Genomic DNA, 17247 nt, shown 5'->3' on the forward strand with positions numbered 1-17247 from the left:
AAACCTTCTGGAACATATTTATATCCATTAAATTAGAAATATTAATGTTATTTTTTAATCGGGGCTTTTGATGTCTATATATAAAATATTTATTTCCTTGAATATCCGTAATCCTATATGTGTGACAGTTTAATATAGCAATTTTTTATAAGCTTATTCTGAGAACTGAAGCTGTCCTTTTAAGATTTTACAAATCACTGGATTACTTAGCAATAACTAATATAGAAATACTTTAAATACATTTAATAATATTAATATTATAAATATTAATAGTTTATATACAGCCATGACATAATACATTATGTAATCATAATATTTAAAATGATATATCAAAATTATATCTCAAACAAAACACATATATGTATTATTTAAATACTTATATGCTATTTATTTATCATAACTTTAATCTTACTATTTTGTTTATCCAAAAAATACGATTTAAAATTTTATAAATTTTCGGTTCACAGGAAATATCAATGTTGAAAAATTTATTAGAGCTTTAAAATTGAAAAAACTCAGAAAAGTCAAAATTTCAACAGCACTTAAATGAATTATTATATATACCATTAGAAAGATATAAATCCACAGATTTTAACTGATATCTTTAAATTATATCTTATATTATAAGAAATTTAAAATATTTCTCCTCTTAAATTTTAATTCTTATATAACAATTACATAAGCATTTTTTTTTTTCTTTGATATGAGTCAAATTTGAAAAAAAAGATCATATTTAATCTGTAAAAACCGAGTCTTATCAGATCAAGTACAACAACTTCAATAGTTTATAATCACAACAAATCAAGAATAGGAAACAATGCCATTCCCAGTGCTACCCGTTTTCTATGCGGGCTCTTCACAAGAAGAAATCTCCAAGTTATCAGTTACAGGTTCTGCGTTGTTCAGATTGAAAGATGAATCAGAATTATCAATTATTACTTCAAATACATCATTTATTAAAAATTCAACAATTAGTATTGAATTTGAATCAAAAATTGAAATTTCCAAAATTATTGAATTATTGAATAATGGTGTTAGTAAGATCTTTGGTGATTTAACTTATTCAAAAGAATTGATTGAAGCTGGTATTCCATCAAGTAGAATTGGTTTGAAATTAAATTCAACAAAAGAAATCTCTGAAAATGAATCATTCAATTCTTATATCTTACCTTCATCTGAACCATTAGGTGACTTGAAATCTGCTTCAAATAATGGTAAAAAAAACATTTATATTTCTTTAAGTGAATCATCAACAGTTACTATTAATTCATTAGCTGCATCAAATTTAATTCCAATTATTGATGCTAAAGAATTAACAACAGAAAAAGATTCATCTAAAACTTCAATCTCTGATTTATTCATCAATTCATTAACAACTGATAGAAAAGATGGTTTATTTACCACTTTAGTTACTGATATTCATAATCATTCTTTAGGTTTAGTTTATTCTTCAAAAGAATCAATTAGTGAAGCTATTAGAACTAAAACTGGTGTTTATCAATCAAGACGTCATGGATTATGGTATAAAGGTGCTACATCTGGTGCTACACAAGAATTAATCAAATTAGATAAGGATTGTGATGGTGATTGTTTAAAATTTGTTGTTAAACAATCTGGTGTTGGTTTCTGCCATTTAGAACAAGATTCATGTTTTGGTGATATTAGTGGATTAACAAGATTAGAGAAAACTTTAACTGATAGATTACAAAATGCACCAGAAGGTTCATATACAAAAAGATTATTTACAGATGAAAAATTATTAGTTGCCAAAATTAAAGAAGAAGCTGAAGAATTAACTGAAGCTGAAACTAAAGAAGATATTGCATGGGAAGCTGCTGATTTATTCTATTTTGCTTTGACTAGATGTGTAAAGAATGGTGTTTCATTAGAAGATATCGAAAGAAATTTGGATTTAAAAGGTTTGAAAATCACAAGAAGAAAAGGTGATGCTAAATCAAAATTCATTGAACAACAAGAAGAAGTTAAAAAGGAAACTAAACCAACTCCAACACCTGCCAAAAAAGAAGAAATTGAAGATCCAAATGAAAAAATCTTGATGGGTGTTGTTGATACTAAAACTGCATCAGAAGAAGAAATTGAAGATGCTTTGAAAAGACCAGTTCAAAAAACTTCAGAAATTATGAAATTAGTTAATCCAATTGTTGATAATGTTCGTCAAAAAGGTGATGAAGCTTTATTAGAATATACTGCAAAATTCGATGGTGTTAAATTATCATCTCCAATTATTAAAGCACCATTTGATCCAAAAAGTTATGAAATTACTCAAGAATTAAAAGATGCTATTGATATTTCTATAGAAAATGTTCATAAATTCCATAAGGCTCAATTACAAGATCAAACTTTACATGTTGAAACTCAACCAGGTATTGTTTGTTCAAGATTTGCAAGACCAATTGAAAGTGTTGGTCTTTATGTTCCAGGTGGTACTGCAGTTTTACCATCAACTACATTAATGTTGGGTGTTCCTGCACAAGTTGCAGGATGTAAAAACATTATTATTGCATCACCACCAAGAAAAGATGGATCAATTTCACCAGAAGTTGTTTATATTGCTCATAAAATTGGTGCATCTGCTATTGTTTTAGCTGGTGGTGCTCAAGCAGTTGCTGCAATGGCTTATGGTACACAAACTATTCCAAAAGTTGATAAAATTTTGGGTCCAGGTAATCAATTTGTTACAGCTGCTAAAATGTATGTTCAAAATGATACAAGTGCCTTATGTTCAATTGATATGCCAGCAGGTCCTTCAGAAGTTTTAGTTGTTGCTGATAAAAAAGCTGATCCAGATTTTGTTGCATCAGATTTATTATCACAAGCTGAACATGGTATTGATTCACAAGTTATTTTAATTGGTATTGATTTATCATCTGATGATTTAAAAGCTATTGAAGATTCAGTTCATGAACAAGCTTTAAAATTACCAAGAGTTGATATTGTTCGTAAATGTATTAAACATTCAACTACATTATTAGTTTCGACTGTGGATGAAGCATTTGATTTATCAAATAAATATGCACCAGAACATTTAATTTTACAAATTGAAAATGCCAAAAATTATATTTCAAAAGTTTTCAATGCAGGTTCAGTTTTCGTTGGTGCTTATTCACCAGAAAGTTTAGGTGATTATTCAAGTGGTACTAATCATACTTTACCAACTTATGGTTATGCCAAGATGTATAGTGGTGTTAATACTGCAACATTCCAAAAATTTATTACAAGTCAAGATGTTACACCTGAAGGTTTAAAAAACATTGGTCATGCAGTTATGTCAATTGCAAAAGTTGAAGGTTTAGATGCTCATAGAAATGCTGTTAAGATTAGAATGGAAAAATTAGGTCTTTTAGATAAAGATTTCGTATAATTCATAGATTATTTACTTAGATTGTATATATATCATATTAATATTATTGTTATTAGATTTATAAAAGATTATGTACTACAAATGAATTTTTCCAAATTAAATAAACTTCATAATTTTTTCTAAACAAAACACTTAATTATTCTAGATCTATAATTTTAAAGCTTTTTTCAATTCACCTGAACGTTTTAAAGATTGAACATCAGAATTACCACCAATATGTTTACCATCAATAAAGACATTTGGAACGGTTTTTTGACCAGTGATTTCAGCTAAAGCATCTTGAATATCTGAACCATCATCAATAGTGTTTAATTGTAAGATATAAGGTTGAACATTTAAATCTTTAAAAGTAGCTAAAGTTTCTTGACAAAATGGACAATAAGTTTTTGAAGCAATAAAGATGCTATTTGATTCAATTAAAGATTTAACTTTTGAGACAACTTCTTTTCTAGCCATTTTTGGAGGTGCTAAGAATCTTCTAAGTGTGGTATAAGTTCTAATAAGGATGAATAAACCGAGTAATATGTATAAAATATCCATAAATTTGAAAAAGAATATGGAATATGAATATGAGTATAAAAGAATTGCTCTTATATGAATTTGAATTTGTAATTTAATTTTTAACCAGTGGCGAAAAACGTCATAATTACAAATTCCGAAAACTGATTATGTCATATTTGTGCTGATGATTATGTAAGTGTAATTGGTTTTATGGCTTAATGTGATAAAATTTTCAATAAAATAGAGTTATAATGGGAATTTGAAGAGATAATAATGTTTTAATAGTTATTTATTCCAAATTTAGTGGAAAAAATCGTTGAAAAATGGTTCAAAGTACACTTTTCTGCCTAATTTTAGTGAAATTCTGTCATTTCCATCTGGAGATTGTGCAATTTTAAAGGAGATAAAGTTGTCCGATAAAAATCATTGCAGTTTGGAATCTTTTGATATTGAAACACTACAAAGTTCAAACCAATTCATACTAAATCATGGGTGTATTCACTGATCATCCTCATACTGCAATCACTGAGAAGATAGACAAGATCATAGAGTCAGATCTGGAACCGGAAATCGAACTACCAGAGCTTTTAGGAACCATAAAGATACAATATTCAGGAGCAATTGAAGCAGCAAGAGCTATACGTAAAAAATTAAAATATGGTGAATTAAATGAACAATTGAAAAGTTTAGATGTTTTAAATGCTATTGTGGCTAATGGTGGTAAAAATTTAGAAGAATTATATAATGATAGAAAATTAATTGAAAGATTAAGATTAAGTGCAACAGATCCACAAATTAATACAAAATTAAGAAAAAAAATCATTTCATATGCAATTTCATGGAATGAAAATTTCTCTGATAAAAAATATTATTATGGTATTGCAGGTTTGAAAAAACAAATCCCATCAAAAACTTATAGACGTAAGAAATCAACAGTTTCATCAACATCTGGAAATTTTATGAATGATGAAGCTTATGCTAGTGATGATGATTCTAATACTGCTGGTGTTGGATCTTCAAATGGTTCAAGAAGTGGTAATAGAAGTGGATCACAAAGTACAACTGCTGATCCAAATGTTAAATATAAAATCCCAAAGATTAATTTACAAAAAGAATCTCCAAAGATTAAATTATTAATTGCTGAAGCATCAAAAGCATCAATTGATTTAACAAATTCATTACATGCAATTAATAGATCAAAAGGTGAAATTTCAACTGATGATGAAAGATCAACTTTATTATTTGAAAAATCAAGAATTATTAGAAGAAAAATCTTGAGATATTTACAATTAGTTGATTCTGAAGAATTTTTAGGTAGTTTAATCCATGCTAATGAAGAATTAGTCGCTGCATTACAAAAATTTAGTGAATTAACAAAACCTGCAGATCATGATTCAGATGATGAAAGTTTAAGTTCATTTGAATCTGATTTAGAATCTGTTACTGATTCTTTAGCAAGTTCTATGATTGATGAACATGATAAAAAATTCCCAAATTCTAAAAGATCAGCTCCTTTACCACCTTCCAAATTACAAAGAGAAGCCACTGCTGAAGGGAATCCATTTGGTGATTCTAATGAAGTTGATGAAAGTGTTGAATGGAAATGAATTAACAAGATCATCATGACACTGCTCAAAATGGCAGAACCTGGATTTTTTTTTATTGTTTATTGCATATCACACCTATGAGGTTAAGCACTAGTTTTTCTATTTTGTAATGTATAATTGTAATGAATACAAGATGATATATATCATAAAAATCTGTATTTTTCATTGTACTTACTAGCATAATTCTACTCTTTTTTTGTTATTCTAACAAATTACCAAATTTTCATGATATTCGCGCTCACAAAATATTAAAAGTAAAAATTAAACCAGATCAAAAAGGGAATTGATCTAGTTTGGATTTCAAATTCATCAACGCAATTGCATCAGAAAAATCAATTGAAACGAAGCGAATTAGTGGGAAATAATGGCACCACTCAGAGGAGGATCTAGAGGAGGTGGTAAAAGCTTCGGTGGTGGAGGAGGTCGCGGAGGAGGTCGTGGTGGATCTAGAGGCGGTCGAGGAGGTTCCAGGGGAGGAAGAGGTGGTTTCAACAGTGGAAGAACTGGTTCAGCTGGTAGTTCACACGATGCAGGCTATAGCAATGGAGGTGGCGACTACCAACAGAATGGGTACTATGATCAACAACAACAACAACCACAACAAGGTTATGATCAAGCCCAATATCCTCCTGCTCAAGACCCTAACGGTGCTGCTCCTCCAGCTCAAGAATACAACTATGATCAATATTATCAACAACCACAACAGGGCGCTGAATATCAATACGATGCTAATGGGAATGCTTATGCTCAACAACCATATTATGACTATTCACAACAACCTCCAGCTGATGGACAATATGCTGATTCAAATGCTCCACCACCAGCTCAAGGTGCTGAATATGGTGAATATCCTCCACAAGATCCAAACGTTGCCGCTGGTGCTTATGGTACAGCTCCACCAGATGCTACAGGTGCTGTTCCAGGTGCTGCTGCTCCAGGCGCTTATCCTCCAACACATGAAGATCCAAACTTACAAGTTCCACCATCTGCTAATAATCCAACAGGCGCTGCTCCACCAGGTTCAGCTCAAGGTTCGACAACTATTAATGGTGATGTTAATCATAGTGCTTCTCCACATACAGTTCCAGGTGGTGCTGAAGTTCCACCAACTACAGATGGTCATTTTTCAGGTCAAAACACTGAACATGCTGCTAATTTGAATAATCAATTCCCTCCAGGTGCTGGTGTACCACCACTACCTCCAAGTGAAACACTTGTGGGATCAGTAGCTGACTCTATACCTCCAAATGTTCTGGATCAAACAGGATGTTGGGTTGATAGAAGATATCATGATGAAATTGCTAAGAAACTTGAAACATTAAAAGAAAATTTTAGTCAACTTTCCAAAAAATATAATGATGCTAAAGAACATAAAAAATTAACTAATGAAACTTTTGAAAGAAAATATAAAACATTACATGATAAATATAAAAAAGTTAATTTACAATTGAAAAAATCATCAGAAAGAGCATCTGTATCAATGACTGATGGGGAAGGTGAAGCTGTTCAAGTTGAAGCTGAAAATGTTCAATATAAAGATAAAGATGATGTTAAAGCTACTACGGTATTGAATGCTACAAAGAGTGAACGTGATTTCTATAAAAGTAGAACTGAAACTTTAAGTAGTGAAAATAAGAAACTTATTAGTGATAAAACTGATTCATTAAATAAAGTACAAAATTTGGAAGAAGAATTAAAAGAATTTAAAGAAAAATATATTGCTCTAGAAACAGAAAAAGAAGCATTAGAAGCTGAATTAGAATCTATTAATAATAATGAAGTTCCAAAATCACCAGTATTTGATGCTGATGGTGATAAAGAAATTGATGGTTTAGGTTCTGATAAATCATTAGCTGAAAGAAAAGAATATTATAAGAATAAATATTTGAAATTATTAGAAGAGAAAAACCAAGAACAACAAAACTTTTTACAAGTTAATAAAAAACTTTTGGAAAAATTTCTTTTCGTTGAAACTAAAGAAGGAAAATAATTTGATTTAAGAAAGAAGATCATGGTTTAATGGTCAAAGAATAATAGCTATGTTGAATATGTATAATACTGTGAGTCTAAGCTGACCACAATTGCAAGAATTTGTTTGTTTTTATGTATATTTATTATTCAAAATGTAGTTTTATTGAATCGTCTAAATTAGTTTATGTTAAGGAGCGCGAATATCCGCTTCTTCGAAATTCTTTAGATTTCGGACTTTTGTAGCAAATGGGCAAAAAAAAATATAGACGTAGTTGTTGCTTCCTCCTATTCTTTAATCTAAATTTGAATTATGTTTAGACAATCAATCTCTAAGCAATTAAACAATTCAATCAAGTCAAATACATTCATAAGAACAATGGCTTCATATAATCCAAAATCTTTACTTTTAAATCATACTTGTCTACGTGTCAAAGATCCAAAAATTTCAGTTGATTATTATACCAAAAATTATGGATTAAAATTAATTAGACATGAAAAAATGCCAGAAATGAAATTTGATTTATATTTCTTAGCTCAAGATGATTCTAAAGGTTCACAATTTGCTAAAGAAGGTGTCTTGGAATTAACTCATAATTATGGTACAGAAAATGATCCAAATTATAAAATTAACAATGGTAATGAAGAACCATATAGAGGATTTGGTCATATTTGTTTTTCAGTTGATAATATTGAAGCTGCAAGTGAAAAATTATTAAATAATGGTGTTGCTTTCAAGAAGAAATTAACTGATGGTAGACAAAAAAACATTGCATTTGCATTAGATCCTGATGGATATTGGGTTGAATTAATTGAGCACGGATCAGATAAAGTTCAAGGTGTTTCTAATACAAATAGTTATAAATTTAATCATACAATGATTAGAGTTAAAGATCCTGTTAAATCATTGAAATTTTATCGTGAAGTTTTAGGTATGAAATTATTATCAACAAGTGAACATGAATCAGCTAAATTTACATTATATTTCTTAGGTTATGAACATGATGATTCATTTAAAGAAAATTCATTATCAAGAGAAGAACAATCTAAAAGAGAAAGTGTCTTGGAATTAACTCATAATTGGGGGACAGAAAATGATTCTGATTTTAAATATCATAATGGTAACGAACAACCACAAGGTTATGGACATATTGGTATTGCTTTAGATAATCCAGGTGAATTTTGTAATGGAATTGATTCAAAATTTGGTGATGAATTAACTTGGGGTTTGAAATTTAATCAAGGTAAAATGAAAAATATTGCATTCATTAAAGATCCTGATAATTATGCAATTGAAATTTTACCAAAAAATTATACAGTTTAAGTTTAATATGATTAAAGAAAACATTTTATTTATTTTTCCAAGAATAGAACAACATACACGTAGAACATCATACTACACTAAACATTTCGTAAAATTCATTTATACCCATAAAAGCACAACCAACTATAAAACTCATTTTTCTTCTTGAAACTTCAACGATATAGAATTAGCACAATGTCTAGAGTCAGTAGGAGTATCATAACCTTCCCCTTTGAAAACATGACCAATATGACCACCACATTTAGCACAAGTCATTTCAGTTCTTGTCATACCAAAACTTTCATCAGTATGATAATTTAAAGCACCAGGTAAAGCTTCATAAAAAGCAGGCCAACCACAATGAGCATCAAATTTTGTTGAAGATTTATATAATGGGTTTTCACAACCTGCACAGTTATATATCCCATTTAATTTGTTTTTAAGGTATTCACCTGTACCTGGTCTTTCTGTACCTTTTAATCTTAAGATTTGATATTGCTCTGGAGATAAAATAGCTTTCCATTCTTCAGATGATTTTGTGATTGGTAATTTGGACATTTTATGTAATAATCTGAATCCTTGTCTCATATATGGGTATTATTCAGTGATTGCAATTCAAACAATTGAAAGTTGAAAGTGATTGAAATGGTTTGTAATTCAAGTATTATAAATTATGTCCTAATATAAGCTCCGATAATCGATTCCACAGTGGTGTACGGATGTGATATTTTCTTTTGTACTGGTAAAAATCTCGAAACTCTACTTGAAAGAGGACTTTGATTTGAAGAAGAGTTGATTAATTTCAAGGGTATTTGGAGTTGTTGATCACAAAGGTCAAGCTGTTGATAGACTTAATAAAGAAGACAAGATGAGTGAAGTGAAAGATACAAAACAATTCAGTGATTTTCCAGTAAGTTAAGCCCATAATCCATAATCCATAGTGAATATAATCTAACAATTCAAGACAACCATGAGTTGTACAGAAGCTTTTGATCAATTAGTTGCCTGTTATTCCCTTGGAGGACAAGTCAGAAATTATTATAGATACGGTGAACTAAGTGATTGTATACCACAATTTGATAAATTCAAGTTTTGTATTTTCAATACAGATCCAATAAAGATTCAACAATTTTATAAAGAAGCTTTAGATCAAAAGAAAAATCAAGGTAGTAGTGAAGATATATGGGAACTTAGAAATAAGGATTAGAGATAGAAATATAGAGTGTTTGTAAATAGTTTGACAGAATGGTTTTCTGTGGTAATAAATTGTAATGAGGTTATGAGAATTTGATGGACGTAGATTAACAAAGATATGCGCAGTAAAAGAATTCTTCGAGATTTACAAAATGAAACAGAACAAGAAGATCAGGATTTAAAACAGAATCAAATTTTCAAGTGATACTTCGATTAATCTCTTGTAAAACTCAATAAAAATCAGTTATAACTTCACAAAAATCTCAAATTGTCTAAATTCTTTTCCAAAGGCACACAATATTTCGCCAGGTAAACATTTTCTCCGGAATTAAAATATAAAGAAATTGGTGAAACATCAGCAATTAACACAACTCGTGAAACCATCCAATTTTACAAAAGAGGAAAGTACTTTAAGTAAACATAATGTCTGAAGAAGAATCCACAATAATATCATCAAGACAATCACAACTATTCCAACATCAAACCAAATCTTTTATTGAATGGGGGTTATCAGATATAGAATCTTGGTTATCAAGTTTAAGTTTTAATGAAACAATAATTGAAAATTTTATATCAAATAATATTACAGGTGATTTATTACCATATTTAAAAGATGAACATTTTGAAGAAATGGAAATCCCAATAAAGGATAAAATAAAATTAAAAATTAATATAAATAAATTATTAAAATCACAAAATTATTTAGATCCAAATTCAATTGATTCAATAAAATTAATTTTAACAAATATAAATAATCTAATTCAATCAAATTTAGATCATACTTCAAGACAATTAAACGATGAATTATACAAAATAAGAGATGATTTCACTAAATTAAATCAAAAACCATTACCAACCCCTGATAAAAATCCATCATCACCTTTTAATTTAACAAGTCCAACAAAGACAAATTCAACATATACAGGAAATAATTCACCAAATGAAGTATATCAATCTCTATCAAGAAAACATAGTGAAAATAAACATTATAAGTCAAATAGATCTTCAACTTTATTAGCTGCTCATAATAATTATAATTCAAATTCTTCATTAAATTCAATAAATTCTCCAACTTCTTCCAATTCACAACAACAAACTTTACAATCTTTAGGATCATCCACAGGGACAGGGACAGGACCAGCAAAACCAGTATCAGAACCTTTAAAACAATTAAGAGCATCAACAGATGATCCATGTTCCAAAATTTTACAATCAGCAATGAAGAGACATAAATTAAATGATGATTGGAGAAATTATGCTTTAGTTATTTGTTATGGAGATCAAGAACGTATAATGGGATTAGATGAAAAACCTGTTCAAATTTTTAAAGAATTAAGAGAGAATGGTAAACATCCTGCTATTATGTTGAGACAAAAGGCTGATTTTAGTGTTGATCCTAGTAAAAAGATTAGTGAGACTCCTGGTGGGAAGTTATAGAGTGTGTACTAGTTTATTGAGTTTATTATAGGTTTGTAATTGTATACTACATGGATTGATTCGATAAATAACATTATTTTTTAGTTAGTTTTAGTAGACAAAGAACACAAAATATTATATAGGGTTAAACAATCATAATTCATCATGAGTAATATCAGTTTCTTTTGAAGCAGCAGTTTCTTCACTTTCTTTAACAGGTATAACATCAGCTTCTAAAGAATCAATATCAACTTTAAATGAACCACTTTCTTTAATAAATGAAGCTAAAGATTCTAAATCTCTACCACCTTGATGAACAATTGGATTAGATTTATCATTAGCTGGATATAAGATTAAAGTTGGATAACCTGAAATATCAACATCAACATCATTTAAAGTTGCATCAACATTTGCAATTATAACTTTATCTTTAGCTTCACTTGAAGATTGGAATTTATCAGCTAATTCTTCATAAATTGGAGCTAATCTTTTACAATGACCACACCATGGAGCATAATATTTAACCAAGACATCTTTTGTTTCATCTTTAACAATTTGATCATGAGTTTTACCAACAATTTTCAAAACTGAAGTTTCTTGTTTTGTTGGAATTTCTTCAGATTTAACTTTTGGTTCTAATTTACCACTTGAATAATTTTGGATGAATTTTGGTAAAGTCTTGATTGATAATGAATTATCTTGTGGGAAACCAAATTTTTTATTTGATGAAATATCATGAATAACAAATAATGGGAAATCTTGATCCATATTTAAATTTTCAGCATGACGACCATATTTTGAAGCATCAAGACCAACAAAATTAATTTTACCTCTTTGTTCTTTAGCAATTTTTTCAATAGTTGATTTCCATTCTTCTCTTTCTTCTGGAGTATTATAAAATAAATAAGCTAATGGTAAATTTGAAGTCATATAAGATTGATAAGTTGAACCATCTAATTCACCAAATAATGGTTTAGTTTCAACACTTAACCAATCAACTAAATTTTCATAAGATTCATCACCTTTATAAATAACTGGATCTTTTGTATCAGGTAAAAATACTAAAAATTTATCTTTACCATATTTCTTGGTATAATCTTTATTTGAAGTTTGAACAAATGAAAATTCATCTCTATGTAATGCAGACAATTTATAAAAAGTTTCATTTTGTTTTGAACCAGTTTCCACAATAACAGCAGCAGAGGCTTCAGAAATAAAATCATCAATATCTGAAGTTTCTTCTAATAATGAAACTGGAGGTAATGATTGTTTAATCATATAATCAACAATACCATCAGCAGATCTTGGACCTTCATAATCACTTGGATCAGATTCACCTCTAAAGACTTTTAAAGTTGGATAACCTCTAATACCATGTTCTTGACATAATTCTTGTTCTTCAGTACAATCAATTTGAGCTAATTGAATATTTTTTGAATCAAGAATATCAGCAGCTTTAGCAAAATTTGGACCAAGAGCTTTACAATGACCACACCATGGAGCAAAGAATTCAGCTAAGACTAAAGGATTTTCATTAATATATTTTGAAAAAGTTTCTTGAGTTAATTTAACAACAGCAGAATCTGGTGAAGCGATTGCATCTTCTTCAGCGGCAGCATTTGTTAAAGAGACAATGGCTAAAAGAGAGGATAAAGTTTTCAAGTTCAAAGCGGATAGTAATCTCATTGTATATGAATTGTATATGGATTGATTGAACCTTTTCTAAATTTGATTAGTTTGGATGGCAAATTGACGGTTTAAATGTTTGAATGTTTTCAGATCGTTTTTTGATTTTTTAGGTGTTTAAAAGAAAATTGACACGTATCACAAAATTCGCGGGTTTAAAAACGTTACGTGGCACATTTCAGTTTTTTTAGTAAGCGAAGAATTTTGATTTGTAATTTGAATGAATTTGTTTTTGTTCGAAGTTATTTGATTTGATTTATTGTGATGATGATGTTGGTGTTGGTGGTGGTGTTGTTCTGATTCAGTGGTTGTTGTTGTTGTGTTTCTTCAATTCAGATATCGGATGTATTATATCTAGACGCGTTAACGGTTATACTCAATTAGATCCATCATCCAATGAACACTTGATCTGACTGAATTTTAGACAATTGAAATACCAACGCACACGTCACACAGTACACTGTTCATCAACCATCAACCACTGACCAATGATATCAATCAATCAATATCATTAATCAATTTACTAGTGATAATACGCTTACCTGAGCATGACATAAGCGGAGTTACTCGGATGCGCGCATAGAGAAAACAATTTTATTAAGAATTGACGAAGATCTATAGATAACAATAAACTTCACACATATATTATATTCATATTAAGACCATAATGAAACAATCACTAATCACACTAGCAAAAGCTGTTAGACCACGTCGTCCAGAAAGACCAAATCAAGTTTTATTACCACCAGTTACATTATATAGAAAAATTCTTAGAGCTCATAAATTATTACCAAAAGAACAAAGAGAATTAGGTGATTTATATGTTAAAGATGAATTTAAAGCTCATAAATCTACGGATAATCCATTATATATCGTTGGATTCTTGACAAGTTGGCAAGAATATTTACAATTGATTACAAATGGGAAATGGAAAGAAAGTAGTTTAACTAATGAACAATTAACTAAAATGTCTCCAGATCAAGTTAATCAAGTGAGTATAATAAAAACATAGAGGAAAGAGACAATATACTAACTTGACATTTAGTTGTATGAATTAATGAAGGAAACTCAACGTTATTATCAAGGGGAAGAAGAAGAAGATTAATTAAATTATAAATATTCTGTATATAGAAAGTCATGATTAATATAATATTAGAGAGTGAGATTAAGTTATGTAGATCTAACGTTTAAACTTAACCAAAACACACACTTAGTACCACCTTGAACGCATTATTCAATCATTTGTATCCCAAAAAGCATTAACTTCAACAGAAATCAGTAAAATTCAAACTTCTCCATACTTTAAATATGATTCATGCTATACTCAATAAATTCAAAAATGGTGTTTGGATGTTATTTTTTTTCGCGAATATTGTAAAAATTTAGAGACGCATATCAAAATTAACACAGCTCATCGAAAGCCTTTTCTTGATTTAACGAGTCTTATATTAATCTATCATCTTGATCAAAGCTTTATTACTTTAGATATAGAAGAAGGTTAAAGATGACCACAGTTGAAGATATAAAAGGATTTTTAGTGACTCCTATCACTTTACAACCATCAAAACATTATAAAGAAGAAGAAATTAAACATTATATATATATAAAAAAACATCAATCACAAAATAACAAAGAATTATCTGAAAGATCATTATTCTTAATCAATCCACCAATAAATTCAAATTTATTTAATGTTAGAAATTTCTTTAAAACCATATCAAAAGAAAGTTTAATTGAGAATTTTTTAATTAATAATGAAAATTTAGATTATGAAATAAATTTAACAAAATTAACAACAGATCTTTATGATCAAGATGAGAACCAAGACCAGGAGGATATAAAACTACCGAATGGAACTGGTCTCGTGGTGTTTGTTGATAAATCAGCTGCAAACCTAGCTTTTACCAAATTGAAAAAATATGTTAAAAATTTAACAAAAAATGAAAGATCATTATATCAATGGAATTTTAATGAATTAGAACCTGCTTCAATAAGGTTTATAAATTCTTATAAAAAGGATATGTTATCAATCCCAGAAACTTCGAAAGCAGTTTCTCTCGCCTTGGAAGAATTTGAAAAACGTGAAGCAGCATCATTAGAACAATTACAAGACCTAAAAGAAACAGTAGATGAAGATGGTTTTACATTAGTTGTTGGTAAGAATCGTAAAACCAAGAAAGGGATCTTGGAAAATATTGATAATGTTAATAAATTTACTCAAGAATCTGATGATAAAAAGAAGGAAAGAAAAGAAAAACAAGATTTTTATAGATTTCAAATTAGAGATCGTAAAAAAATGGAGATGAATGAATTGTTGAAGAAGTTTAGGGAGGATACTGAACGTATTAAAGAATTGAAACATAAGAAAAGATTTAGACCTTATTAAGGGGGTTTACATTTGCATTATATACATAGTTTCATAATTTAAAAAAAGTCATTTAATTTTCTAATACAATGTAGTTATATAGATGATCTTCTAATGCAATGTAGTTATATATAGAGGTATGAAGAATCTTATTTCTTTGGAGGTGGTGGTAATGAATTTTCATTATCATTTGGATATTTACCTTGATTATCTAAAATTCTTGATTTTTCACCTTCAGTTGATAAATAATCCAACATTTCTGAATTTATTTTATTTGATTTTTTTTTTCTTCCATGAATTGGTGGAGGTCCGGTTGTTGTAGTTGTTGAACTTAAACTTGAAGAAGTTGGAGGAGGTGGTGGACTTGCATTAGTTGGAGGATTTGATAAATTTGAAGGTATGAAAGTTTGTTGTTGAAAAGTTTCATTTGGTAATGGAGTTGAAGCAGGTGAAAAATTTGGAGTATGATTTGGAGTTAAAGAATCATCAAATAATATAGAACCAGGTTCAACATTATCAATAACAGGAGGTAATCTATGTAAAAACCCATAACCAACACCAGCACCTAAAAGACCTTGACCACCCCAATTTTCAAAAGGTGTTATATTTACAGGTCTAACTATATTATAATCATGATTATAAACATATAAGATTAAAGATTCATTTTTCTTTGAAGTGATTAATCGACCTAATAAATCTTCTCCTCCGGTGGCTAATAAACCATCTTGTGCACCAATTATATAATCTGAATGTTCAATTAAACCTGCTCTTTCAGCTGGTGAATTTGGATGGATTTCCAAGATATGATAAACAAAAGTTGAAGTTATTAATGGGGTCCATTGGATTTGGAAACCTAATTTTTGGAATTGTTGTTGTTGTATAAAATTTGGATTTGATTCATTAATTGGAACTTCATCTAAATTATTGGAATCTAATTCATTAATATCTAATTCAATGTTTTTCAAAACACCACCTTTTGCATTCCAAATTTCTAATATTATAGATCTTGATTTATTATTTGAAATTTCTTGAATAAAATAATCATAAACTGGGATTAATTGTAAACTTTCATTATAATTAGTCGGTATTTCATGACCATTTATACCAATGATATAATCAAACCAACTTTCTAAACCAGCTTTTGAAGCTAGGGAATCAGGTTTAACATTTATGATTCTTAAACCTAATTTATTTGATTTTGTATTTGAGAAATAAGCATCATTTTGTAAGATTGATTCATCATTAGCACCACCACCTATGATTGTTTCAGCTGATTGTTCAATTGATTTGACAAATTTCTGAGCGAATGCAAACATATTGTGTGTTATTGTTATGAATTGTTATAAAAGTGGTTATAAATCACTTTCACTATAATATCACTGTTTCGGTTTCTTCAATGTTGTCAAATTGAAATCAAATCGATCAAATTGGAAGTGATTATGTAATGTTGACATAATACAAAATACATTCGCGAGTAGTGGTCATAAATTCTCAGAACAATACAAAGAAGAAGACAAACAGGAACTGAAAACAAGAGTGAATTATGGATTATTGTGTGATATGATACCTGAGTATATTAATCAGATGCTATTGAGTAATAGAAACAACCATGGTATAATATTGTGATCCTAGTGTTAACTATCTATTACTTAATGATTATCCCAAAGTTCAAAGCTCATCAAGTACTAACCGTTACCGTTTACCGTTAGAACAATGTACTCGGACACCTGATAATTAAACAATGGATATAATATTGATAGAAGGCTTTAATACTTTAATAATATACACACATCACACGATATCAGAGTCATTCTGTATACTCCAG

The 17247-nt window shown here is 29.1% G+C and overlaps 11 protein-coding genes across 11 annotated transcripts; 7 read left to right on the plus strand and 4 right to left on the minus strand.

Annotated features, from left to right (window-relative positions):
• Window positions 1–817: 817 nt before the first annotated feature.
• On the plus strand, window positions 818–3382 carry HIS4 (trifunctional histidinol dehydrogenase/phosphoribosyl-AMP cyclohydrolase/phosphoribosyl-ATP diphosphatase; the record flags this gene model as incomplete). The annotated part of the gene is made up of 1 exon (XM_011273373.1): window positions 818–3382. The coding sequence occupies one exon, from the start codon at window positions 818–820 to the stop codon at window positions 3380–3382; it is 2565 nt and encodes an 854-aa protein (XP_011271675.1).
• Window positions 3383–3529: 147 nt separating this feature from the next.
• BN7_6042 (glutaredoxin) lies at window positions 3530–3838 on the minus strand (the record flags this gene model as incomplete). Its single annotated transcript, XM_011273374.1, has 1 exon — window positions 3530–3838. The coding sequence occupies one exon, from the start codon at window positions 3836–3838 to the stop codon at window positions 3530–3532; it is 309 nt and encodes a 102-aa protein (XP_011271676.1).
• Window positions 3839–4371: 533 nt separating this feature from the next.
• Window positions 4372–5490, plus strand: LSB5 (Lsb5p; the record flags this gene model as incomplete). The annotated part of the gene is made up of 1 exon (XM_011273375.1): window positions 4372–5490. One exon carries the CDS (start codon window positions 4372–4374, stop codon window positions 5488–5490), a length of 1119 nt encoding a protein of 372 aa, XP_011271677.1.
• Window positions 5491–5854: 364 nt separating this feature from the next.
• BN7_6044 (Girdin) lies at window positions 5855–7480 on the plus strand (the record flags this gene model as incomplete). Its single annotated transcript, XM_011273376.1, has 1 exon — window positions 5855–7480. One exon carries the CDS (start codon window positions 5855–5857, stop codon window positions 7478–7480), a length of 1626 nt encoding a protein of 541 aa, XP_011271678.1.
• A 291-nt stretch (window positions 7481–7771) lies between these two features.
• GLO1 (lactoylglutathione lyase GLO1) lies at window positions 7772–8782 on the plus strand (the record flags this gene model as incomplete). Its single annotated transcript, XM_011273377.1, has 1 exon — window positions 7772–8782. The coding sequence occupies one exon, from the start codon at window positions 7772–7774 to the stop codon at window positions 8780–8782; it is 1011 nt and encodes a 336-aa protein (XP_011271679.1).
• A 132-nt stretch (window positions 8783–8914) lies between these two features.
• On the minus strand, window positions 8915–9319 carry MXR2 (peptide-methionine (R)-S-oxide reductase; the record flags this gene model as incomplete). The annotated part of the gene is made up of 1 exon (XM_011273378.1): window positions 8915–9319. The coding sequence occupies one exon, from the start codon at window positions 9317–9319 to the stop codon at window positions 8915–8917; it is 405 nt and encodes a 134-aa protein (XP_011271680.1).
• Window positions 9320–10378: 1059 nt separating this feature from the next.
• On the plus strand, window positions 10379–11392 carry STE50 (Ste50p; the record flags this gene model as incomplete). The annotated part of the gene is made up of 1 exon (XM_011273379.1): window positions 10379–11392. One exon carries the CDS (start codon window positions 10379–10381, stop codon window positions 11390–11392), a length of 1014 nt encoding a protein of 337 aa, XP_011271681.1.
• Window positions 11393–11524: 132 nt separating this feature from the next.
• PDI1 (protein disulfide isomerase PDI1) lies at window positions 11525–13057 on the minus strand (the record flags this gene model as incomplete). The annotated part of the gene is made up of 1 exon (XM_011273380.1): window positions 11525–13057. The coding sequence occupies one exon, from the start codon at window positions 13055–13057 to the stop codon at window positions 11525–11527; it is 1533 nt and encodes a 510-aa protein (XP_011271682.1).
• A 667-nt stretch (window positions 13058–13724) lies between these two features.
• Window positions 13725–14069, plus strand: SDH7 (Sdh7p; the record flags this gene model as incomplete). Its single annotated transcript, XM_011273381.1, has 1 exon — window positions 13725–14069. One exon carries the CDS (start codon window positions 13725–13727, stop codon window positions 14067–14069), a length of 345 nt encoding a protein of 114 aa, XP_011271683.1.
• Window positions 14070–14561: 492 nt separating this feature from the next.
• RRP7 (Rrp7p) lies at window positions 14562–15443 on the plus strand (the record flags this gene model as incomplete). The annotated part of the gene is made up of 1 exon (XM_011273382.1): window positions 14562–15443. One exon carries the CDS (start codon window positions 14562–14564, stop codon window positions 15441–15443), a length of 882 nt encoding a protein of 293 aa, XP_011271684.1.
• A 128-nt stretch (window positions 15444–15571) lies between these two features.
• GRH1 (Grh1p) lies at window positions 15572–16738 on the minus strand (the record flags this gene model as incomplete). The annotated part of the gene is made up of 1 exon (XM_011273383.1): window positions 15572–16738. The coding sequence occupies one exon, from the start codon at window positions 16736–16738 to the stop codon at window positions 15572–15574; it is 1167 nt and encodes a 388-aa protein (XP_011271685.1).
• Between the last annotated feature and the right edge of the window lie 509 nt (window positions 16739–17247).

The sequence above is a fragment of the Wickerhamomyces ciferrii genome, contig 00246 (assembly GCF_000313485.1).
Source record: "Wickerhamomyces ciferrii WGS project CAIF00000000 data, strain NRRL Y-1031 F-60-10, contig 00246, whole genome shotgun sequence".
Classification (NCBI taxonomy): domain Eukaryota; kingdom Fungi; phylum Ascomycota; class Saccharomycetes; order Phaffomycetales; family Wickerhamomycetaceae; genus Hansenula; species Hansenula ciferrii.